The sequence below is a fragment of the Acomys russatus genome, chromosome 11, assembly GCF_903995435.1.
Source record: "Acomys russatus chromosome 11, mAcoRus1.1, whole genome shotgun sequence".
Classification (NCBI taxonomy): Eukaryota; Metazoa; Chordata; class Mammalia; order Rodentia; family Muridae; genus Acomys; species Acomys russatus.
This window is the reverse complement of record NC_067147.1, coordinates 47585318-47604571: the sequence shown is the minus strand read 5'-3', so window position 1 is coordinate 47604571 and position 19254 is coordinate 47585318. Positions and strand designations below refer to the sequence as shown.

General features: G+C 39.5%; 2 protein-coding genes and 1 non-coding gene across 6 annotated transcripts in view; 1 reads left to right on the top strand and 2 right to left on the bottom strand.

Annotated features, from left to right (window-relative positions):
* Window positions 1-17988, top strand: part of Phyhipl (phytanoyl-CoA 2-hydroxylase interacting protein like) — a 38428-nt gene extending 20440 nt beyond the window's left edge. For both annotated transcript variants that reach the window (XM_051153198.1, XM_051153199.1), the window contains exons 2-5: window positions 3256-3452; window positions 5157-5331; window positions 8494-8611; window positions 15984-17988. In XM_051153198.1, the coding sequence (XP_051009155.1) occupies window positions 3256-3452; window positions 5157-5331; window positions 8494-8611; window positions 15984-16518 (1025 nt within the window). In that variant the 3' untranslated portion in view covers window positions 16519-17988. The remainder of the gene's footprint in view (window positions 1-3255; window positions 3453-5156; window positions 5332-8493; window positions 8612-15983) is intronic.
* LOC127196002 (U5 spliceosomal RNA) lies at window positions 783-899 on the bottom strand. Its single transcript, XR_007831410.1, has one exon. It is a non-coding gene; the product is annotated as a U5 spliceosomal RNA (small nuclear RNA).
* Window positions 17989-18285: 297 nt separating the features above from the next.
* The window catches only part of Fam13c (family with sequence similarity 13 member C), a 111348-nt gene continuing 110379 nt past the window's right edge, over window positions 18286-19254 (bottom strand). For all 3 annotated transcript variants that reach the window (XM_051153200.1, XM_051153201.1, XM_051153202.1), the window contains exon 14: window positions 18286-18534. In XM_051153200.1, coding sequence (XP_051009157.1) covers window positions 18411-18534 — 124 coding nt within the window. In that variant the 3' untranslated portion in view covers window positions 18286-18410. The remainder of the gene's footprint in view (window positions 18535-19254) is intronic.

Sequence of the window (19254 nt, the reverse complement as noted above, 5' to 3'; positions counted from 1 at the left end):
TCTGGTCTCCATGAACCAGACTAGAGCATCTAATTTTAAATATATCAGCTGTCCCCAGGGGCTAAGCTTAACAGGAACATAAAGGTGAGATGTCCCTGAGTATTGCTTTTTGTTAGTCATTTGGACCTATATTGTGTATTGAACATAAGGCAATGAAAAACTATGTTTAATCATTTTGAAGGAAATATGCTTTTGCTAGTATACTTTATTTTGAGTATATTTTTAACTATTCAAGCATACAGGAAAGTACAAGCCCAGCATTGCTCCTTAGTCTGACCCACACTGATCTAATGTGCACAAATCTACCCAATCCTCTATCTTATTTGGAAAAAGCAGAAAACTTAAGTGTGTATGTGATTTACTAATTTTTTTATTTGGAAACTATTTTGAGTTAGCTTGGTTCAGATTTCCAAGTGATTTTTGCAAAGTAATATTTGACTACTTACCTTTGACTAGAGATTAAAAACTATTGTAAGTATTGAAGTACATTTGCTTCCTTTAATGAAATAAACTGCAGTTCAGAAGTTCCTTGTATGTACTCTATGTTGAACAAATAAATACATTATGAATAATTAAAATTAATTTTCTGACTGTTGAAATTATGGTAGAGGTTATAAGGAGGAGTATTGCTGTGTGCTGCTGGATTAGAATTGGTGTGTGAATGGAAGCACAGATGCTGTCCTGTGTAAGTACATGAATGTAGATATTAGTGGACACACATGCATGGGTTTCTGGTTCTTCTAGTCATGGCGAGGCCCTGCAAACAGTAACATTTTTTTATTAGCCTTAGCAAACGCAAGGCCTCAAAAAATTGGTTTAAGACTCAGAGTTGTTCCTTTCCACGGAAATCTTTAGTAAAAGGCAAAAGATTTATAGGATCTGAAGAGAAACCAGAGTATAACAAACAGTAACATTTTAACAACGCTGATCGCACCTACAACTTAGGTTTTAGTCTCTACCAGCTGTTCTCTACTAAACTGAACCATAGCTCTTAAAGAAGTACTGATTTCAGTTCTTCCACAGAAAGGTAGAACATGGACTAGAATACTTTGTTGATAGAAGATGGTAAGAAAGTGCTTGATTAAGTAGTTAGTTGGAAGTATGCCAAAAAGAAGTCTAGGGCCTTCTCCTGGCTACATAGGAGGCAAGTTGAGTACGGAAATAAACAGTGATAGTAACAGATTGTTTTAATCCACTTCTGCTGCACTACCAAAGTTCCTGAAGCTGGGTAATTTGTATAATAGAATTCTTTTACTGACACTGTGAGGGGATTAAAGTGTACAATCAAGGGACCAGCATGTTCAGTATCTGTTAGAGCATCTTCCTGGTTTTAGATTGTTCTTTGTTGCTGCACTCTTCTAAAGTTACAAATGCTGTAACCTAATTTGGGCAAAGGTACAAAGGATAACTATAGTAAAAATGACAGATTCTAAAAGGTTTTGGTAAGAGTCCACACCCATCGCTGGAGAGATGGCTAAGTGATGCAGCCTCTTTGGAAAAATAGTCATCTGGTTCCTTAGTGACTGAGAGTTATCACCTCATCTTCTAATTCCTCCCACTCCTAGGGATGTTCACTAGAGAACTCAGTGTTGTGCACACCAAAATTTGTACACGAATGTTGGTAGCATCAGCATTTGTGCTAGGTCCAAAGGGAAAACAGCTGAAGTGTTGTCCATCAGCGGCTCATGGCATAAATAAAAGGTGGTATATCCATACAATGGGGCCCTGTTCAGCAGTAAAAGTAAATAAAGCACAATATAACATAAGTGAATCTGGAACACATTGTGTTGCTTGAAAGAAGCAATCATGAAGGAGCATGTGTGCCATTTACAGGAAATTTGCAGAACAGATCATCTGCAAAGACACATAGGAGAGTAGTGGCTTTCTAGTGCCGAGGGAGTGGGGCATCGGTGTAGGTAAGGATGGGATGGTAAGATGTATGGGGGTTTTTCTCCCGGGCTTTAAAAATATGATATGGGATTAATGTACAAATATATAAGGCACTTTAAGCTCAGTGAGAAAGCCATATGTAAATATTCCTAACATAATATGCCAATGTTTTTATTCTGCATGTCAATAAATGCTGTCGTTAGGAACTGCTTGTGAAATACTTTTTAAAGTAGCATTCATGTTTGGATAGACAAACTATGAAACCATGTCTTTGCTCTGTATTCACTGTTACTAGTCAGCATAGTGGCAACAAATGTTAGAATCACCCAACATTTAGGCATCATGGCCGGAACTATTATCCTTTATTTTGTATATGTGTGTTTTTGCTTGCATGCATGCCTGGTGCTCACAGATCTCTGCATTTTAATTCAGGTAACATTTTTCTCACATTTTAACAACAACAATAACAACAACAAAAAGCATTTCATGAGATATGTATCAATTATGCATCACATTCAGCTGAATGAGATAAATAGCAGAAGTGTAAGTGGCAAATGCATGTATATTTTCTCTTTTTGGCCTTCAGCCATTGTGTTGTACTGCTAGAAAGGTGGTAATAGTTTCTTCCAGTGGAAATGTACAGATGATTTTAACAAGATTAGTCAGCTTGGCAGTCAGCCTTTATCTTTAGCCTTATCTGCTATTTCAGCACTCAAAATTAAACTCATCAAGCCATCTCAGAGAAATTATTACTACAAAAAAAAAACAAAAAACAAAAACAAAAAACCTTGGCCAAGCGAATGAGTAGTATTTAGTGTTAGTTAAATATATGTATATCACCTTTGTACATTGTCCTATATGGTATTTCCAAAGTGAAATAGCAAGTTCTGTCATCTTCCGTTGCTGCCTCTTGTGTTACATAAGCATTTCCTTCATTTGACTGGACCACTTAATTATCAGCATTTTTGTACCACCCTCTGGGTCAAAACATCTTCATTACTTAGGATCAGAACTGACTGGTAATGCAGAGGAAATGGGCCTTGGAGGCTTTTCAGAGAAACCTAACCAGGTAACGTTAATATTTTATAGGCAAGATGAATCCTCAATGTGTTTTTATAAATCAGAAACTGGGAAATAGATATATAGCGGTCATAGAATTGAGCCATCTGTTTTTTAACCAGTGATATAGATACATATACATATATACATATCTTTATTATTTGAATTACTTCATGAGAAAAATGGAATCTTAGATTCAGTACTTAGATGATTGATTTCAGAAATATATATATACCACTAAAGATTTTGGAAACTGGAAATATCTATTCATCAGAACCAATTTTTCTATGCATTATTTTCTGGCAGGTAACAAATCTCAAGACAGTGGCATAGCAGAGATGGAAGAACTACCTGTCCCACATAACATCAAAATAAGTAACATCACATGTGACTCCTTCAAGATCTCATGGGAGATGGACTCCAAGTCAAAGGACCGCATTACACACTATTTCATTGACCTCAACAAGAAAGAGAACAAGAACTCTAATAAATTTAAACACAAGGTAAAGTCGATGTACACTTAGGTCATTTCATCTTGAAAACATTTTAAGCATGATGACATTTTAAAAGAAAGACTAATTTCAATGACTTAGAGATTTGACGTTAAGAGGAATCAAAATTACATGTGATTTAAAACATTATCCCCATAAAATTTTTAAAGGAATTAACCATGTGCTATAAGGATAGTTCAAGAGATAATCCATTTATAAGTCAGTTATATTAAAATCTGTGCAATAAAGTCAAAACTGGCTTGAAGAGGGCAGTAGAGTTTGGAGGGGAAGGAAAGGCTACCCTCTACTCAGAATTCAGTTACCCTATGTAGACAAGAATAGCTCAAGTGTTTACTAATTTACTCTAAAAATCCTTCCGTGAAAGCAGAAGCAGAAGAATATGCCATGGGCTCTGTATAGTTTTCCAGGGAAGCAAACATCCTTCCCTGAGTCACACTGATTGGCTTTTAAACTTGTGGGGATTTGTTTAAACATTTTAGGCCTGAAAATATACCCAGAGAGTCAAAAATTGGGGGAGAGGATAGGGAGCTCGTTTCCTTTTGTTTGAGCATGAGAATTCCTAGCCTTCACATGTTGCAGACATGTAGCATTCACCTGCTGCCCCCGCTGTCCTCCACCCCCTGACACAGCTCTTCCTGCAGACGTGGCTGTTAACAGCAACTGTTACCTGGCTCGAGGGTTTCTCTTATCCCTCACTGTTTTTACTGGTGATAAAACCAGACAAAAACCTGTTCTTTGAAAGAGATCGTGCTATTTATTTTTAACTTGGGAAAATTTGATGCCTCATCTTATCTCTCCGGTGTCGTTGCCTTTTACTGTATGTAGAGACGCACAAACTATATGTAAACGAGGACTTTACCTACTGCAGAAAAGTTGTAAGAAAGAACACGCTGCTCATCCGTCACTTACCAAGCTCCAGTCCTGTGGGGGCGGGGTGCTCTCCTTGCTGGTCATTTGCCTTCTTGAAGCATCTTTGAATGCTTAACATTAAATGATGACTACTTCAAGGCTTGACCTCTACTTCAGCCATGAATAATACCACAACCTTGCAAGTGTAGTGAGTGTTCAGCCCACAGGTTAACTTATCAGTTGGTACTTGAAAAGACCTACTCTTTTCTCAGACACATAGACACCATTCTTGTGTGAAAGTTACCTAATCTGTATGTGAAACAGATGGTCTGTTTTAATATTTACTTTTAAAGCATTCTCTCCTTTACATATAAAATATTTAGTAATGAGCTTCTCTAGTAAAATTATCAAGTCATAAAAATCAAGCAAATATATTTTTAATTTAATAGACTTTAAATTTTATTTATTTTATGTCTTTTTTATTTTTATTTTTTAATTTTATGTCTTTTTAAAAAATCTGTTTTGAGGAAGATAGCAGGTACAGAGGGAATCAGTATGTTATAAATAATGGTAACTGGAATACAGGTCCTTTTCTGTTTCTGGGCTGTACAATGTTAAACCTGTCTCTTGGTCTTCCTAGGTTAATTTCTGCATATGGAGAATAAATAGTTTAAATATGATAATTATAGGGTGTTCTTAAACAGGAACCCTGCTCTTAGCCAGTTTAGGTTCGTCTCTACTGTTAATAGTTGATAGAAGTTATGTTTTAATAGCCTTCCTGACTCTCTACTCTTTCCTCCCCTTTATTTTTTCCTGCCTCTTCTTCCTTTCTTTTTGTCCCCTTAGGATGTCCCAACAAAGTTGGTGGCAAAAGCAGTTCCCTTGCCAATGACTGTTCGTGGACACTGGTTTTTGAGCCCAAGGACTGAGTATACAGTAGCAGTGCAGACTGCCTCAAAACAAGTTGATGGTGATTACGTTGTGTCTGAATGGAGTGAAATTATAGAATTCTGTACAGCAGGTAAGGGAGCTGTGGTTTATATTGCTTAGTGTTCTTGGAACATCAACATGTACTTTTTGTAACTATTAAGGTGAGTAAGCACTGCATCAGAGGTGTGGTGCTATTGGCAGCATTGCCCAATAGGTGCAAAACTTCGTATCGATTGGAAGGAACTGAGCTCCTCAGGCAAGCAACTTGAATGATGGAATCAGACTGTCTTTTTGATGCATGAGTAGTTCTCTTCAAAGTGAACGCTCTGCACATAAAAACTGATGTAATTTCTGAATAAACTCAACATTCTTGGCGCCTCATCCTGTAAGGAAGGTGTTCATACTTATTTTTCTTTCACTGTGTTTATTTTCATAGAAATTGAAGGGAAGAACCAAAAACAGCATTTAGGTTAGAAATAGGCCTTGGAAACTGCCCAGCAAAACTGCTTCTGCTGTTTCTACCTAAGTGCTGGAAAACTACTGTCCTGTGAGTGCACCTCTGCGTCATTAAAAATGGCCTAAGTAGTCATTCGGACTGGAGAATCCTGATGTGGAGAGCCTGTCCTCTGACAGGGCCCCTCAGCCCATTTTTAATGTTCCAGTATTTTCATGGAACCTCTGGCATTCTCCCCTTCTGCTCGTCTGTGTACTCAGTCACAAAGCACATGCTCATTGAGTGTCCTTGAGCATTTTTGTCATCCTCTCCTTTTGTAGATCAGGATAGAACTTTAGTGCTTCCTCTTTCCCTGGGTGACTTTTTCCTATTAGAAAACAAAACAAAACAAAACAAACAACCAAAAAAACAACAAACAAAAAACAACAACAACAACAAAAAACCCAAGGAGATAGCGGAGATAGCTCAGATGGTAAACTGCTTGCCTTACAACTATGGGGACCTGACTTGGATCTCAGAACCCATTTTAAAAAGCCAGGCGTGGTTGCACATGCTTGTAATCCCAGCTCTGGAATTGCAAAGGTAGGCAGATCCCTGAGAGTAGCCAAGCAGCCTAGTTTCTTAGAAAGCACTTGACACTTGTGGTGACCTGTGACCTCCACACTTTGCACATACATGTACCCAGATACACACAGAAAAAAAAACATTTAGAGAGAGGCTGTTTAAAATGAAAGAACTTGTAGGGGAAAAAAATCGAGAAAACTGTTTTCAGGTTGCTTAGCAACTTCCCCATGTGTGGCAATCTTCAGATAAGCCCCCTACGCCTTCTTATGTGGCCTCACACTTACATTTTTTTAGACGTAGCTCATGATTAGCTACTACGTATTGTTTCTTAATCCCAGGCCCAATATAAAATCCTAAGGGCATGTTAAATGGCTGAAATTCTGTCTCATTTTGGTTCAATCTTCATGCCCCTTTGTTTATTCTGTGAAGAAGCTGCTAAGAATTTTAACACTCTTGACTGCTAATGATTTCAGTATTTGAGAACAAGGTAAATAAATTCTTGCAAGTACCATTCCTTTTATATTTCTCTATATTTCATGGATTACAAGATCCACAATTTTAATGGCAATGTTTTCTGATTGCATCTATTGTTAGACAGTATCAGAGATATTAAAATGTAAATAAGTATTTTAGGATAGACTAAGAATAATTATGACAGTTGAGTAATCAGAAATGAAATAGCTAAAGAGGTCTATCTTGTATTAACAGCAAGCAAAAGGGCTTCTGTTTGCTGTACCATGTGGGAATTGCTATCCCTCTCTGGAATCTACCTCACATTCAGTCCCTTTCCTGAATTATCTTTTATTTATTTTTGTAGCACCCTACCAGAGCAGCTTAGTTTAAGTCAGACAAGCAGACAGTTGTCTTTTGAATTTGTGTTGTTGGTTGAATATCCACAATCAAAATCTAAGTTGGAATGCTCTGAAATCTGAAGCTTTTAAAAATATGTATGTATGAGTGCCTGCATAGATGTCTGAGCTTCAGTGTGTGTGCCTGACGCCTGGGGATGGGGGCAGAAAAGGTCATCAGGTCACCTGTAACTGGCTATGAGCACCATGTGGGTGCTGGGAATTGAACAAGGATCTCTGAAAGAGGAGCAAGTGCTTTTAACTGATCTCCCATCTCTTCAGCCCATGAAATCTGAACCTTTTTGAGCACTGATCAGAGTGCCTAGAATATTTTGAACTTTGGAGCAGTTTTTATTTAGTTTTGGAATGAGACTGTAAAACCAGCTTTTAACTGTATTTCTCTATAAATCAATTTCGCCTTCTTTATTTTCATAGTCCAAAGCTAAGGGGAACTTGCTGTTCAGGTTTACCAAGTAATCAAGAACCATTTTGTCTAACTTTTATCAATGCCCTTGAATCTGAATTGGGAGAAAACTATTTTGAATAAATTGTCTTTAATACTGTGACCTGGTATCAGAAATAGAATATACTAGACTCTCACAGCTTAATCAGTTTCTAGTCTATAACAGCTCAAGACCATCTTGTCCATATTTCTCTTTCTTTAGACTATGAGTTCTTCAAAGAGAATGAATCATATAGATTTTGTCTTTTAGCCTCACTCTCTAATTGTACTTTTGCTTTGTACATTGCATGCTCCAGAATAAACCAGTTACTTGCACCAGCTTAACTAGGCATATAATCTTTATATGCCAAATGTTCCCTTTAATTTTTGATGTAGGAGTTTGACAATAACTCTCAACTTTAAAAAACAAAAAGTTGATCAAAAATATCTAAGTACTTTAAGGGCTGTGTTGTACCTGGGTACCATCAGGGAGGACCTAGTTGAAAGGTAACAGCTGCGAGACTCACTGCATTTTGGCCAGTCGCAATTTCCGCATCAGAAAAACGGCTGCGTCTATCTTGTTGGCCTCAGATTTAGAGACAAACTGAACAGTTATTAGGTCTGCTTTCCTGCTGTGCTGTCCCTTCAGTGTGCAAGGTGCCTTGACTCAACGTATCAGTGGAGGAGTAGCAGTGCTGCTGTCTGAAAGGCATTGAGTGTGATTACGTCAGGGTCTTAAATGTGAAAGAGTAAAAGCACAAAAAATACTCTAAGAAATAACCATGAGCCATAACAAAAATACGTATGTAGAACATTTTCTTTATAACTTCCCGTTTACAAAGTTGAGTTCCCTAAAGATGTATTTTAATAATCTCTGGCTTATAAAGTGTGTGGCTGGCATTTCTGGTACTGTATTACTTAACAATAGACTTCTACATTTTTCAGATTACTCAAAAGTTCATCTAACGCAGCTGCTGGAGAAGGCCGACGTGATTGCAGGACGCATGCTTAAGTTCTCTGTTTTCTATCGAAACCAGCACAAAGAGTATTTTGACTATGTTAGGTAAGAATCACCAGTGTTTATATGTTTGGTTGTCTTGGCAGCATGTATGTCTGTATACCACATTCTCGCAGAGGCCAGAGAGGGCGTTGTGTTACCTGAGTTACAGATGGGTGTGAGTCATCACCTGCGCTAGGAATTGAACCTGGACCCTCTGGAATTGCAGCAAGTGTTCTATTCTGCTGAGCCATCGCTCCAGCCCTGAGAGACAAAGGCTTTTACAAATGACATGTTACAGTGATTCTAAACTTGTGCACACAACCCAGATAGTCTTTGTTTTAAAGCCTTCCCCTGGGTGTGGCGGCTAGGGCTTATAGTACTAGCATTCAAGAGATGAGGCAGGAGGCTCAGCTTAGGGTAGAGCCACGAGATCCGTATCAAAATGAAAGCAATCAAAATAAATACGTATCTTAATCATTTTAGAGTTGTAAAGGATTTTTGACTTGACAGGATAATATATGAAAATAATAAGCTTTGATTTTTTTTTGTTTAATTTTTGCATACTTTTCTAATTTCTCTTAAACCAAATTTCCAAATGAGCTCCAATTAGAAAAGCAAAAGGAATCACAGAGAAAGAAGTGTGCGTAGCATATATGTCCTAGAAGAAGTGCTCATTGGCCACTTTGTTCACTACCGAGGTCATGAGAAATCACCTGTGGGAAGCACATTTTGCCTTGTTCCTGCTTTATAGGCAGAGTCTGTCCAGGAAGACCCGGTAAGCAGGTAGCCCAGGCTCAGTGCTGCTAAGAGTACCAGACAGCCTAGGAGACCATGACCTGCCATGCTAGGTCTGAACAAAAAAACAAAGTACTTTGTTGTGCCAAGTACTTGTATGTATTTTGGTGATAGCAAACGTGTCTGCTTTTTGTCTGGGTATCTTTTTTATTTGGCTTTAGGGTTTTGGGGGGTTTTGTTTGTTTGTTTGTTTGTTTTGTCCCCCCCCCCACCCCACCCCGAGATAGGGTTTCTGTGTGTAGCTTTGGTTGTCCTGGACTTGCTTTGTAGACCAGACTGGCCTCAAACTCACAGAGATCTACCCGTCTCTGCCTCCCAGAATGCTGGGTTTACAGATGTGCACTACTGTGCCTGGCTGAGTATCTTATAAAAACAAATTTCAGTCTGTTGTTCTCCTAAGTGGCCTAGAGTCTATATAATTTTAGATGGGTGTCATTCAGCTAATTTAAACTGAATGACAAGTTATTGTGCTTTGTCAGCTGTTGATTGAGAATGGCTACTATGTTCACAAAAAACATTTTTATGTTTTTTAATGCATTAAAATGGGAAAACCAAGAAAGTTCCACTATTGGTACTGCCTCCAATAAGAAACCCATCAACAGAACATAGTGATAGATCTTAGGTGTCTCCAGGATTCTGGGTTCTTGCCAATGACTGCTAAGTGTGGCCACCAGAGGTCAGTGTTTCTCTAGGATTTTCTCATCCTTCCATTGGCCGAGGCTTTCCCTACTGTATCACATTGGCTTAATTTGTTCTCAGAAGTGTTTCCAAAATTACAAAACAGCTAAAGTCAGAGCACCTGGAAATGAATAAAGTAATTGCATACATTACATGATTTAACTTCAGTCTACAGCGTGAAAGATGTTTGTACCAACAACAAAATTGACTTTGGTTTTAATTTGAAAAAAAACAGCAGTAAAACCCATGTAAACTGTATCTTGAAGCATTACATACAAATACAGTTACTAAAGCATAGGTAGAATTCTTCGTCATTTTTTAAAGCCTTATTAAATAAAGAAGCCTCTCTCTCTCTCTCTCTCTCTCTCTCTCTCTCTCTCTCTCTCTCTCTCTCTCTCCTGGCAGGGGAGCTCTGGGAAAGTCCTTGCCCGGCATGCAGTGGTCTAGGTTCAAGCACCAAGACCACAAATAACAACAAAAGTACTCCAGCCTTCTATGCAGTGAACTGCACTCAGGGCATTTCCCTCCGTGGATCTTGATTTGCATTTTAATTAGTAAGCTGCTGTGGAGATGCATCTCCTTGATTGGAATCCCTTTATAATGTTATCGTCAGAATGCTTGATTGGCTATGAAGGAATCTTTACAGATCATCATACCTGAGGAAGTCATGGATAAGTTCTGCCTCGATCCATAAGGGCTGAACTAGTTTCCATCTCTGATCCTAAAAACAGAACTCCAAAATGAGAGTGCCCTTGCCTTGAATGAAAGTGCCTCTTGTACCCATCCTCTTGTCTACATGCACTGGTTAGCCTAGGTGGTTCTCTGCCTGGTCACATTTTCTAGGCTACCCTGTGGTTGGTACTTTTGCTGCCAAGCCATCTATCCTCAGAGTTGGTGTTGTGTCACTGAGAGTAAGGCACATCTCCAAGCTCCCAGGTCTGCTTACACTTCTGCTTTTACTATGGGACCCTACTTACAGATTTACATGGGATATGTAAATAACTAGGGCTTATGTAGCAGCATGAAACAAGGCTTAGAAATGGTGAAAAGGTGAAATGAAATAGATCAAGGTCTTCTTATTCCTCCTATTGAGTATAATTGAAAACCCTAAAATTTTTGTATAAAATACAGGGCTATGAGGTGAAAGGGAGAGAGAGAGAGTAGAAATTAGCTCACCTAGAAACCCTGACAAAAATTCTGGGTAAGTGCCCTGTTTCCTTTTACATATTATGTGCTGGACTGTGTGCTAGAGAAACTGACAACCTAGAAATGCCAATGGCATAGATCACAAACACAGAAAGCCTGGGCCCTTTACCTAAAAAACTAGGGCGAAATGCTGAAAATGCAGAAACCTTAGACAGTAAACATCCACTTTCAGCCAAAACCATGGTAGGTATGCAGAATCATGGTCACACGCCTACCAGCAGAGGCCAGTGGTGCCCTTTTACCTTTCTGCTTAGTTTCTACCCGATCTGCTGGCGTGGTACTGAGTGCTGAATTGCCAAGTCGGGAGCCTGACCTTTCTACCACTGACCAAGCCTACCAAGTGAGGCCTACAGTTCAGTTACTGAAGACCGCTGGACAGCAGCAGCAATCTGTCTCAGCTAGACTGTGTTGGCTGAGTCCAGTGGGAGCTTGATGCCCACCTCAATGTTACTGGATACCTAAAGGGGAATTTAGATATTCATCCTTTTCTAATATTTAAAATAAGACCTAGCCGACGAACAGGATATTCTCCACCGTTGAGTGGAGAGTGAGATCTGACTCTCACACGAACTCTGGTGCCCCTTTTCTGACCACGTCCCCTGGATGGGGAGACCTGGTGGCACTCAGAGGAAGGATAGTAAGTTACCAAGAAGAGACTTGATATTCTTAGAGCATATATAGGGGGAGGAGGTCTCCCTCAATCACAGACATAGGGGAGGGGAGAAGGGGAGAAGTGGGAGGGAGGGAAGAATGGGAGGAAACAGGGGAAGGGCTAACAATTGAGATGTAATATGAATAAATAAATTAAATAAATAAATAAATAAATAAAATTAACCCTCACTAGTGTATACTCAGAAGAGGCCTACTGAAATACTAGGTTTAAGTCAGACCCAGAGTCTCACAGTAGCCGGTATTTCCAGACAACTAAGTTCATGCATCATATCAAGGATCAGTAATCTAGAGTCTGGATAAGGAAGGACTATCAAAGACCAACACCAAGATAACAGATCTAAGAATTGAGTAGGGACCATAGAAAACACACAAATGTTTTTGTTGTTGTTGTTTGGTTTTTTGTTTTGTTTTGTTTTGTTTTTTTTTGTTTTTGTTTTGTTTTGTCTTTCGAAACAGGGTTTCTCTGTGTAGCCTTGGCTGTCCTGGACTTGTTTTGTAGACCAAGCTACTGTCTGCCTCTGCCTCCCGAGTGCTGGGATTAAAAGTGCGTGCCACCATGCCCGGCTACAATAAGCAATTAAAAATGAAAATAGAATGCACAAAGCAGCATGAGACATGAAGAACAAGTGTTTTTAGAGCTGATTAAAACCAGAATATGAGACAAAATAACAATATAAATATAAAATAGCAATGGATGGAGTGAAGCAGAACAAAGAGGACAAGAAAGAAAAACAATAAACTTGAAGAACAAGTAGAAACTATCCAAACTGAGTAACACAGGAAAATAAAAATTGTCAGAACACTGAATATGTGGGACATAGAATCCAAAGTTCAGGTTGTGACAGACCCAGAAAGGACAGGAGAGTGGGGGTGAGACTTACAGCTGGAATAGTTACAAACTTAGCAAACATATGCCTGTAGATTTTAGCTGACAAACAAGGTATACAAGGTGTAAAGAAATATATGCCAGTGCACATCAGAAGCTCCTGAAAACTGAAGAAAATGAAAAAAAAAAAAATTCAGGTTGTTAAGAAAGCAGGTTGGAGTGGGGACTGACTTTCACATGAACTCTGGTGCCCCATATTTGACCATGTCCCCTTGATGGGGAGGCCTGGTGGCACTCAGAGGAAGGATAGCAGGCTACCAAGAAGAGACTTGATACCCTATGAGCATATACAGGGGGAGGAGGTCCCCCTCAGTCACAGTCATAGGAAAGGGAAATAGGAGGAAAGCAGGAGGGAGGGAGGAATGGGAGGAGACAAGGGATGGAATAACAATTGAGATGTAATATGAATGAATTAATGAAAAAAAGAAGAAGAAGAAGAAGAAGAAGAAGAAGAAGAAGAAGAAGAAGAAGAAGAAGAAGAAGAAGAAGAAGAAGAAGAAAAAAAAAAAAAAAAGAAAGCAGGTTGGAGAAAATACAGGCTTTGCTCCTGGACTATGTTTCTCATGTGGCCTCCCAGTGACATTTCCTCAAATCTGAATTTTTTAAAAAAGATTTATTATATATACAGTGTTCTGCCTGCATACCAGAAGATGGCACCAGATCTCATTATAGATGGCTATGAGCTACCATGTGGTTGTGGGGAATTGAACTCAGGACCTCTGGAAAAGCATCTTAACCTCTGAGCCATCTCTCCAGCCTCTCAAATCTACATTTTTAATAAGCTCCATTGGATAGTTTCCAGGTGATGGAATCTAAGACCTGTTGCTGTTCTAACAATGGTGGCAGGTCCTCAGCATACCTCATTGTCTCAGATGCTGAGAAGCCCAGTGATGGTTTTAAAAAATAATAATAATAATTCTTTATCAGAGTACTAGCTTTGACTTGGACTTCCTGTTCTTAAATATGCTAGTAGGCACCGAACAAGAAAAAGAATAATTGGGGAATTCTAGGAAGAACCCCCATTCACAAATTAACTAATGAGACCTCCATTCATTCACAAAAGTGTAAGCATAATTAAGACACTAAAGCAACCAGCCAATATCAAGCTGTGGAAATAGAAGGGAGTCCGGAGTCACTCAGCAGCAACAGCAGCGGGCAGAAGCCAGCCTTGCTGGCGCCACAGAGTCCAGACACGTGAGCAAGTCAGGAGGACACCCACGGCTCACCTTTTCTGTTCCTGGATCTGCTGCTATTCCACACTGACAGGACTTCAACACGAGGGAAGTCAAGGCACAGAGCCTCAGGCCACATAGAAGGCAAGACAGGCAGACAGTGGGCTTGGGAGCAAATGAGAACAGCTGGTACTGTCAAACAAAAAGCAAGAGGTAACCTGATAAGCAGCCTGTGCCCGGGTTTTAAAATGGCCAAAATGTAAGGAGCAAAGCCCTTCTCCTGGTCTAAGTGGTGCACAGTTTGTTCTTCTTAAGTAACAGCTACAACTGACTCTCGAGGCAGAGGGAGAGATTAGGTGTGGGGGTCTGTGTTTTCCATCTACTCTTTCTCTCAGTTTGAAAATGTGTTGGGATTCCTTCTAGGGCTTTAGCTAAAGGGTTAGTTTTCTCTGTACATTAATAAACAAGTACAAGTTTACAAATTTACTTTGAAAATACACACCCTAACAGATTTTGCTGTTGTTTCTGCCTGCCTTCTGTAGTGTGAAAGTAACATCACTTGAACGGTGGGCCTTCTGTGACCGCAGTGTATAATGAATATCCTTACGTGCTCACAATTGATATATGCACTGTGTAATTATAACAAGGGCAGTAGAAATCCTGTCTCCAGCCACATATGGTGTCATGCCAGCCCTTGGGATGCTGAGTTGGGAAATTCTGAGTTTGAAGCCACCTGGCGCTTCAAAGTGAGGCCTTATCTCGAAAAAACGTCTACCTCTTTTAAAAAAGTAATCCCACTTTGTTCACATCTGAGCCTGCTTTGAATATTTGCTTAATTGTATCCTAAATCTTAGAGGCTTTCTTTGTTCTGTTCTTTTGTTGGCTTGAAGCCCTGCTAGATTTAGAAATTCTATTTATCCTCACGTGCCTTGGCAGTTTGCCATTGTATTTATTTCATTGATTAAGTGTTTGCACCAAGGTTTCTGATTAGTTCTATTTTATGATTTTTTTTTAATATCCTTGGGAAAACTCTCTGTTATGCCCTGAAAATGTTTCCCTCATTGCCTTGTATTTTTAAAAGCTGGATTCTTATGAGCATCCTTAGAATCCTCAATTGGAATTGTTTTTCAAGCAGTTCATAGACAATGGATTATCTTCTTCTGAAGTTCTATTTCATTCTTCTTGGTCTGTGCATTTGGCAGAATATTCTAATTTTAAGAAGTATCTACTGTAAGAACAGTTTTTCATTCGTTGGTATATCATTCAGATGGCAAACTAAATTTCAGTTAGGTTAGATGCTTTTGAGTTTGATCGTAGAACTGAAAAGTGTAATCTCTGTGTGACTTGTCTTGCAATGACGTCCCTAGTATTATCAGTGGTCAAGGCAATTGTATGACTCCGCAGACAGTGTCCCCAGACTCCAGTTAGCATTGACGATACTGGAACTTGTGAAGAGGACTGTCTCAAGGTGCCTCAGAACACGCACAGAACGTTATGTGACAGCAGCAGCCACTATCTTCAAACCACAGGATGCGAAGGAGATTCTGGGCATGAACATGGGAGGTGCCTGGGCCTGTGGCAGCAACAGCTCAGTGTGGAGCCACCACACAGGCTGGACCTTGGGTAGACAACACACATTTAAACTGCTGTTCAAAAGTTAAAACATTGCTCTCCTTAGCAGTGTTCATCTATTCAATATTTTCAGTACTTTTCTTTTTAGCAAAGTCACTTATGGAACCCATTAAGTACAAATGGAGCTCGTTTCTCCTCTCAGATTTCCAATTGCGATTCAGTTTTTCAGTCCAGGAAATTTACTTGTTAAAGATCTCCAAGGTTTGTGGGTCATCTTTATTTTAAGTCCAAGGCCGTGATAAGTAGTGTCAAAAGATCTATCCCCCGCGATCTGATTATAGCCTAGCCTTTCAAACCCTTAACAGTAGGCAGTGGTTTCTGTGCCGTTCAAATCTGTAAGTGAGTAAATTTGCCACTACTGTACTGAGCTGTGGCTCTTTCTTTTCTCCGGCAGAGAGCATCATGGGAATGCTATGCAGCCTTCTGTCAAGGATAACAGTGGCAGCCATGGCTCACCCATCAGCGGGAAATTGGAAGGCATCTTCTTCAGCTGCAGCACTGAGTTCAACACGGGGAAGCCACCCCAGGATTCGCCGTATGGAAGATACAGGTTTGAAATTGCAGCCGAAAAACTTTTCAACCCCAATACTAACTTATACTTTGGGGACTTCTACTGTATGTACACTGCTTATCATTATGTGATTCTTGTCATTGCCCCTGTGGGATCACCAGGAGATGAATTTTGTAAGCAGCGCCTTCCTCAACTTAATTCAAAGGAAAATAAGTTCTTGACCTGTACAGAAGAAGATGGGGTGCTGGTGTACCACCACGCCCAGGATGTCATTTTAGAAGTCATTTACACTGATCCTGTGGCTCTTTCCCTGGGCACCGTGGCAGAAATCACTGGTCATCAGCTCATGAGTTTGTCTACTGCAAACGCAAAGAAAGACCCCAGCTGCAAAACCTGTAACATCAGTGTTGGACGTTAACGCCTCTTTCGTACTCTCCCCCACCCTGTCTCCCCATAGGAGCATTTCCCTCTGTTGTTCATTTTCACCATCAGATGTTCCCACTGAAGCATGCATATGCCGCTGTCACCAAAAGCAAATATATCATTCAGAGCCTTTCCGTGTCTCCTCTTGCCCACCCTTGTCCACCAGTTCCAATGATGTCCCCAAGTTGTCCCGACACTTTGTTCGCCTAGATGCTGCAATGCTTTTATGTTTCCTTTATGCCAAACATAACAAGACAGTTATATAGACCGCTTTAGCAAAGTACAAAATAATGGCTTATAAATGGTGTTTAAATATGCATCCATTTTAATCTACTGAATAAATATTGGGATAACTCCAAACCGCATGAAAGGGTGTAATTGCAGCATGAGTTAAATCTTAAAAGCCTAGACTGGTCAGCACTTCCACCTTGTTGTTTGACAGTGTTATTTATGTTATTTATCTTAGCTAACAGGAAACAGTTACCGTGCTTCAACATAATAAATATAATAGAAAAATATTTTATTTGTATGTTGTATAAAATATTTACAGTCATATAGAATATAGTTACACTTTAATAGCAATTGTATACATCTCACGAAACCATTTCCCTTATCAAAGATGTAATTTGTAAACCTCAAATAGTTGTGTATCTGTCCTGTTACAAGTAGATGACTTCAATTAAACAAATTGATGAAGGCCATTACTCTGATTCATAAAAGGTTTAAAACATCAGGTGAATACAGAGAGAAAACAATGCGCCTCTCATATATAGCCCACTTCTGGAACTAGTATGTTTTTTTTTTCTTCTGCCCAAGAAATATGAAAATCTGAGTTTCTTCAACACCGTGCTTAAACATTACAGAAAACAGAAATATGAACAAAGTTGATAATGAGAAAATGTCTGTTACTTGATTTTACAAAAACCCAAACCAATAAATGTGTTTTAAATGAATGGAGGAAAAGCAAGATACACTAAATAAAGCAAATCAAAGGTGCCTTGGTGATTTCCAAGCTTTTCACCCTGTGCAGAATGAATGCAGCTCACAGCAAAGTTGTTTCACTTTATAAAGTACAGACTTTGGAACATTAAGAAAGATGCATATTCCCAATGGAAAAATAGTTATAGAATCTTAGTATAGGAAACAAGAAAATCAGCAATAATACTATGGTCACATTAAGTTATTACTGCAGACACATCTATCCAAAATACCTATGTTAATATTTTATTTTAATATAAACATTTGTCAGTTATAGACAAAGATAATTCACAAAGTACATGCCATCCAAATGAACTTTGGTAACCAGAAATGTAAATTTTCAAATAATAGATAAAATAATGCACTATTTTCATATAGAAATAAGAAATTAGCAGTGACACAGTTGCATGTATTTTAGAGTGCTGAATGCCTACAGACTTACAGGACAAGGTAGTGGGTGTTGTCTCACTTCGGTTACCTTCTGCCTATTTTCTTCCCTGGATGAAGAGCAGATTTTTCTCCTTGACTCAACCAATTTATTTAAACCATGGTTTTTCCATACATCAGTAAAATAAGTTTTGGGGGCACTAATAAACTTTTCCTAGGAAGTAGTCTGCCAATGCATTTGACAAGGTATCAGATGGTTTTTGAAACAATTACATTTGACTACGGATTTCAGTCTGGCATGGAGGCCGAATGATTTTGCTGGTCCCAATATTACCTTTTATTTCCCCATTCAAATGCCTTCTTGTGTATAATTATACGAGCTCTTCCTTTATTGGAAAAAAAAAACCAGCTAATACTATCTCTAAAGTGCTTCCGTTTTCAGTACATCAAAACTACTTAGCAAGAACAGTAGAGGAGGATCAACTCGACTTTGTCTTGGGTGGAGGTGATCAGAACCGAACCTCAGATGGTTTTGGCCACATCTTGCTTGCTGATGAGGACCTCTAAGAGTCTCAGTTTGGCTTTTATGTGCTTGTACGCATAGTACTCGTCTGCCATTGGCATCCTGTCTTCCTTCTGTGGGCTTCTGCAGAAAGGAAGACACAATCTATTAGTCGGTGTATGAGCCAGGTCATCACAAAGGTCCTTTTACAACTGACAGAGGCCTGTGGCTTCCATTGGGCTCTTTTTAGTTGCGCGTTTTTTCCGTCCCCTCAGCCTCACTCCATCTCTGCTCCATTTCTCTAAGCAACAGTATGGTGTGTTTTGCGAATATGAGATCCCATGCTCAAGCACAGAACAGTAGTGCAGGTGAAAACGTGTGAAGAAAAAGCAAGGCATCCCTTGTCTACTCGTCTTCTTTCTTTCCGTAGGTCCATGCCTGTGGAGAGTGCTCAGCCCTTACAGTGAAAACTGTTATAAAAAAAAAAAGTATCCTGCAGATACTGAATTACGCAAGTAATCCATAAATTCATAGTGACAAAACTTTCCAGGGTCTGCCTTGTAAACTTGACATCTTCCCAAGTTTCCTTGTAGCTACATCTGTCTCTGCTGATGTGTAGCAGAACTTCTGAGCCTCTCCTTGGCAGAAGTAACCCACGAGTCTAAACAGTCTGAACCGGGTGCCAGTGAGATGGCTCAGTGGGCAAAGGTGCCTGCTACCAAACCTGTTGACCGGAGCTCCATCCTTAGGACCCACATGGGGGAAGGAGAGGACTGATCCCTAAGTTGTCCTCTGGCCTCCATAAAGGAACGCATACACACTTAAAGTTGCAGCAGCTCTCTTTCTGCACACTAATTCCAAGAC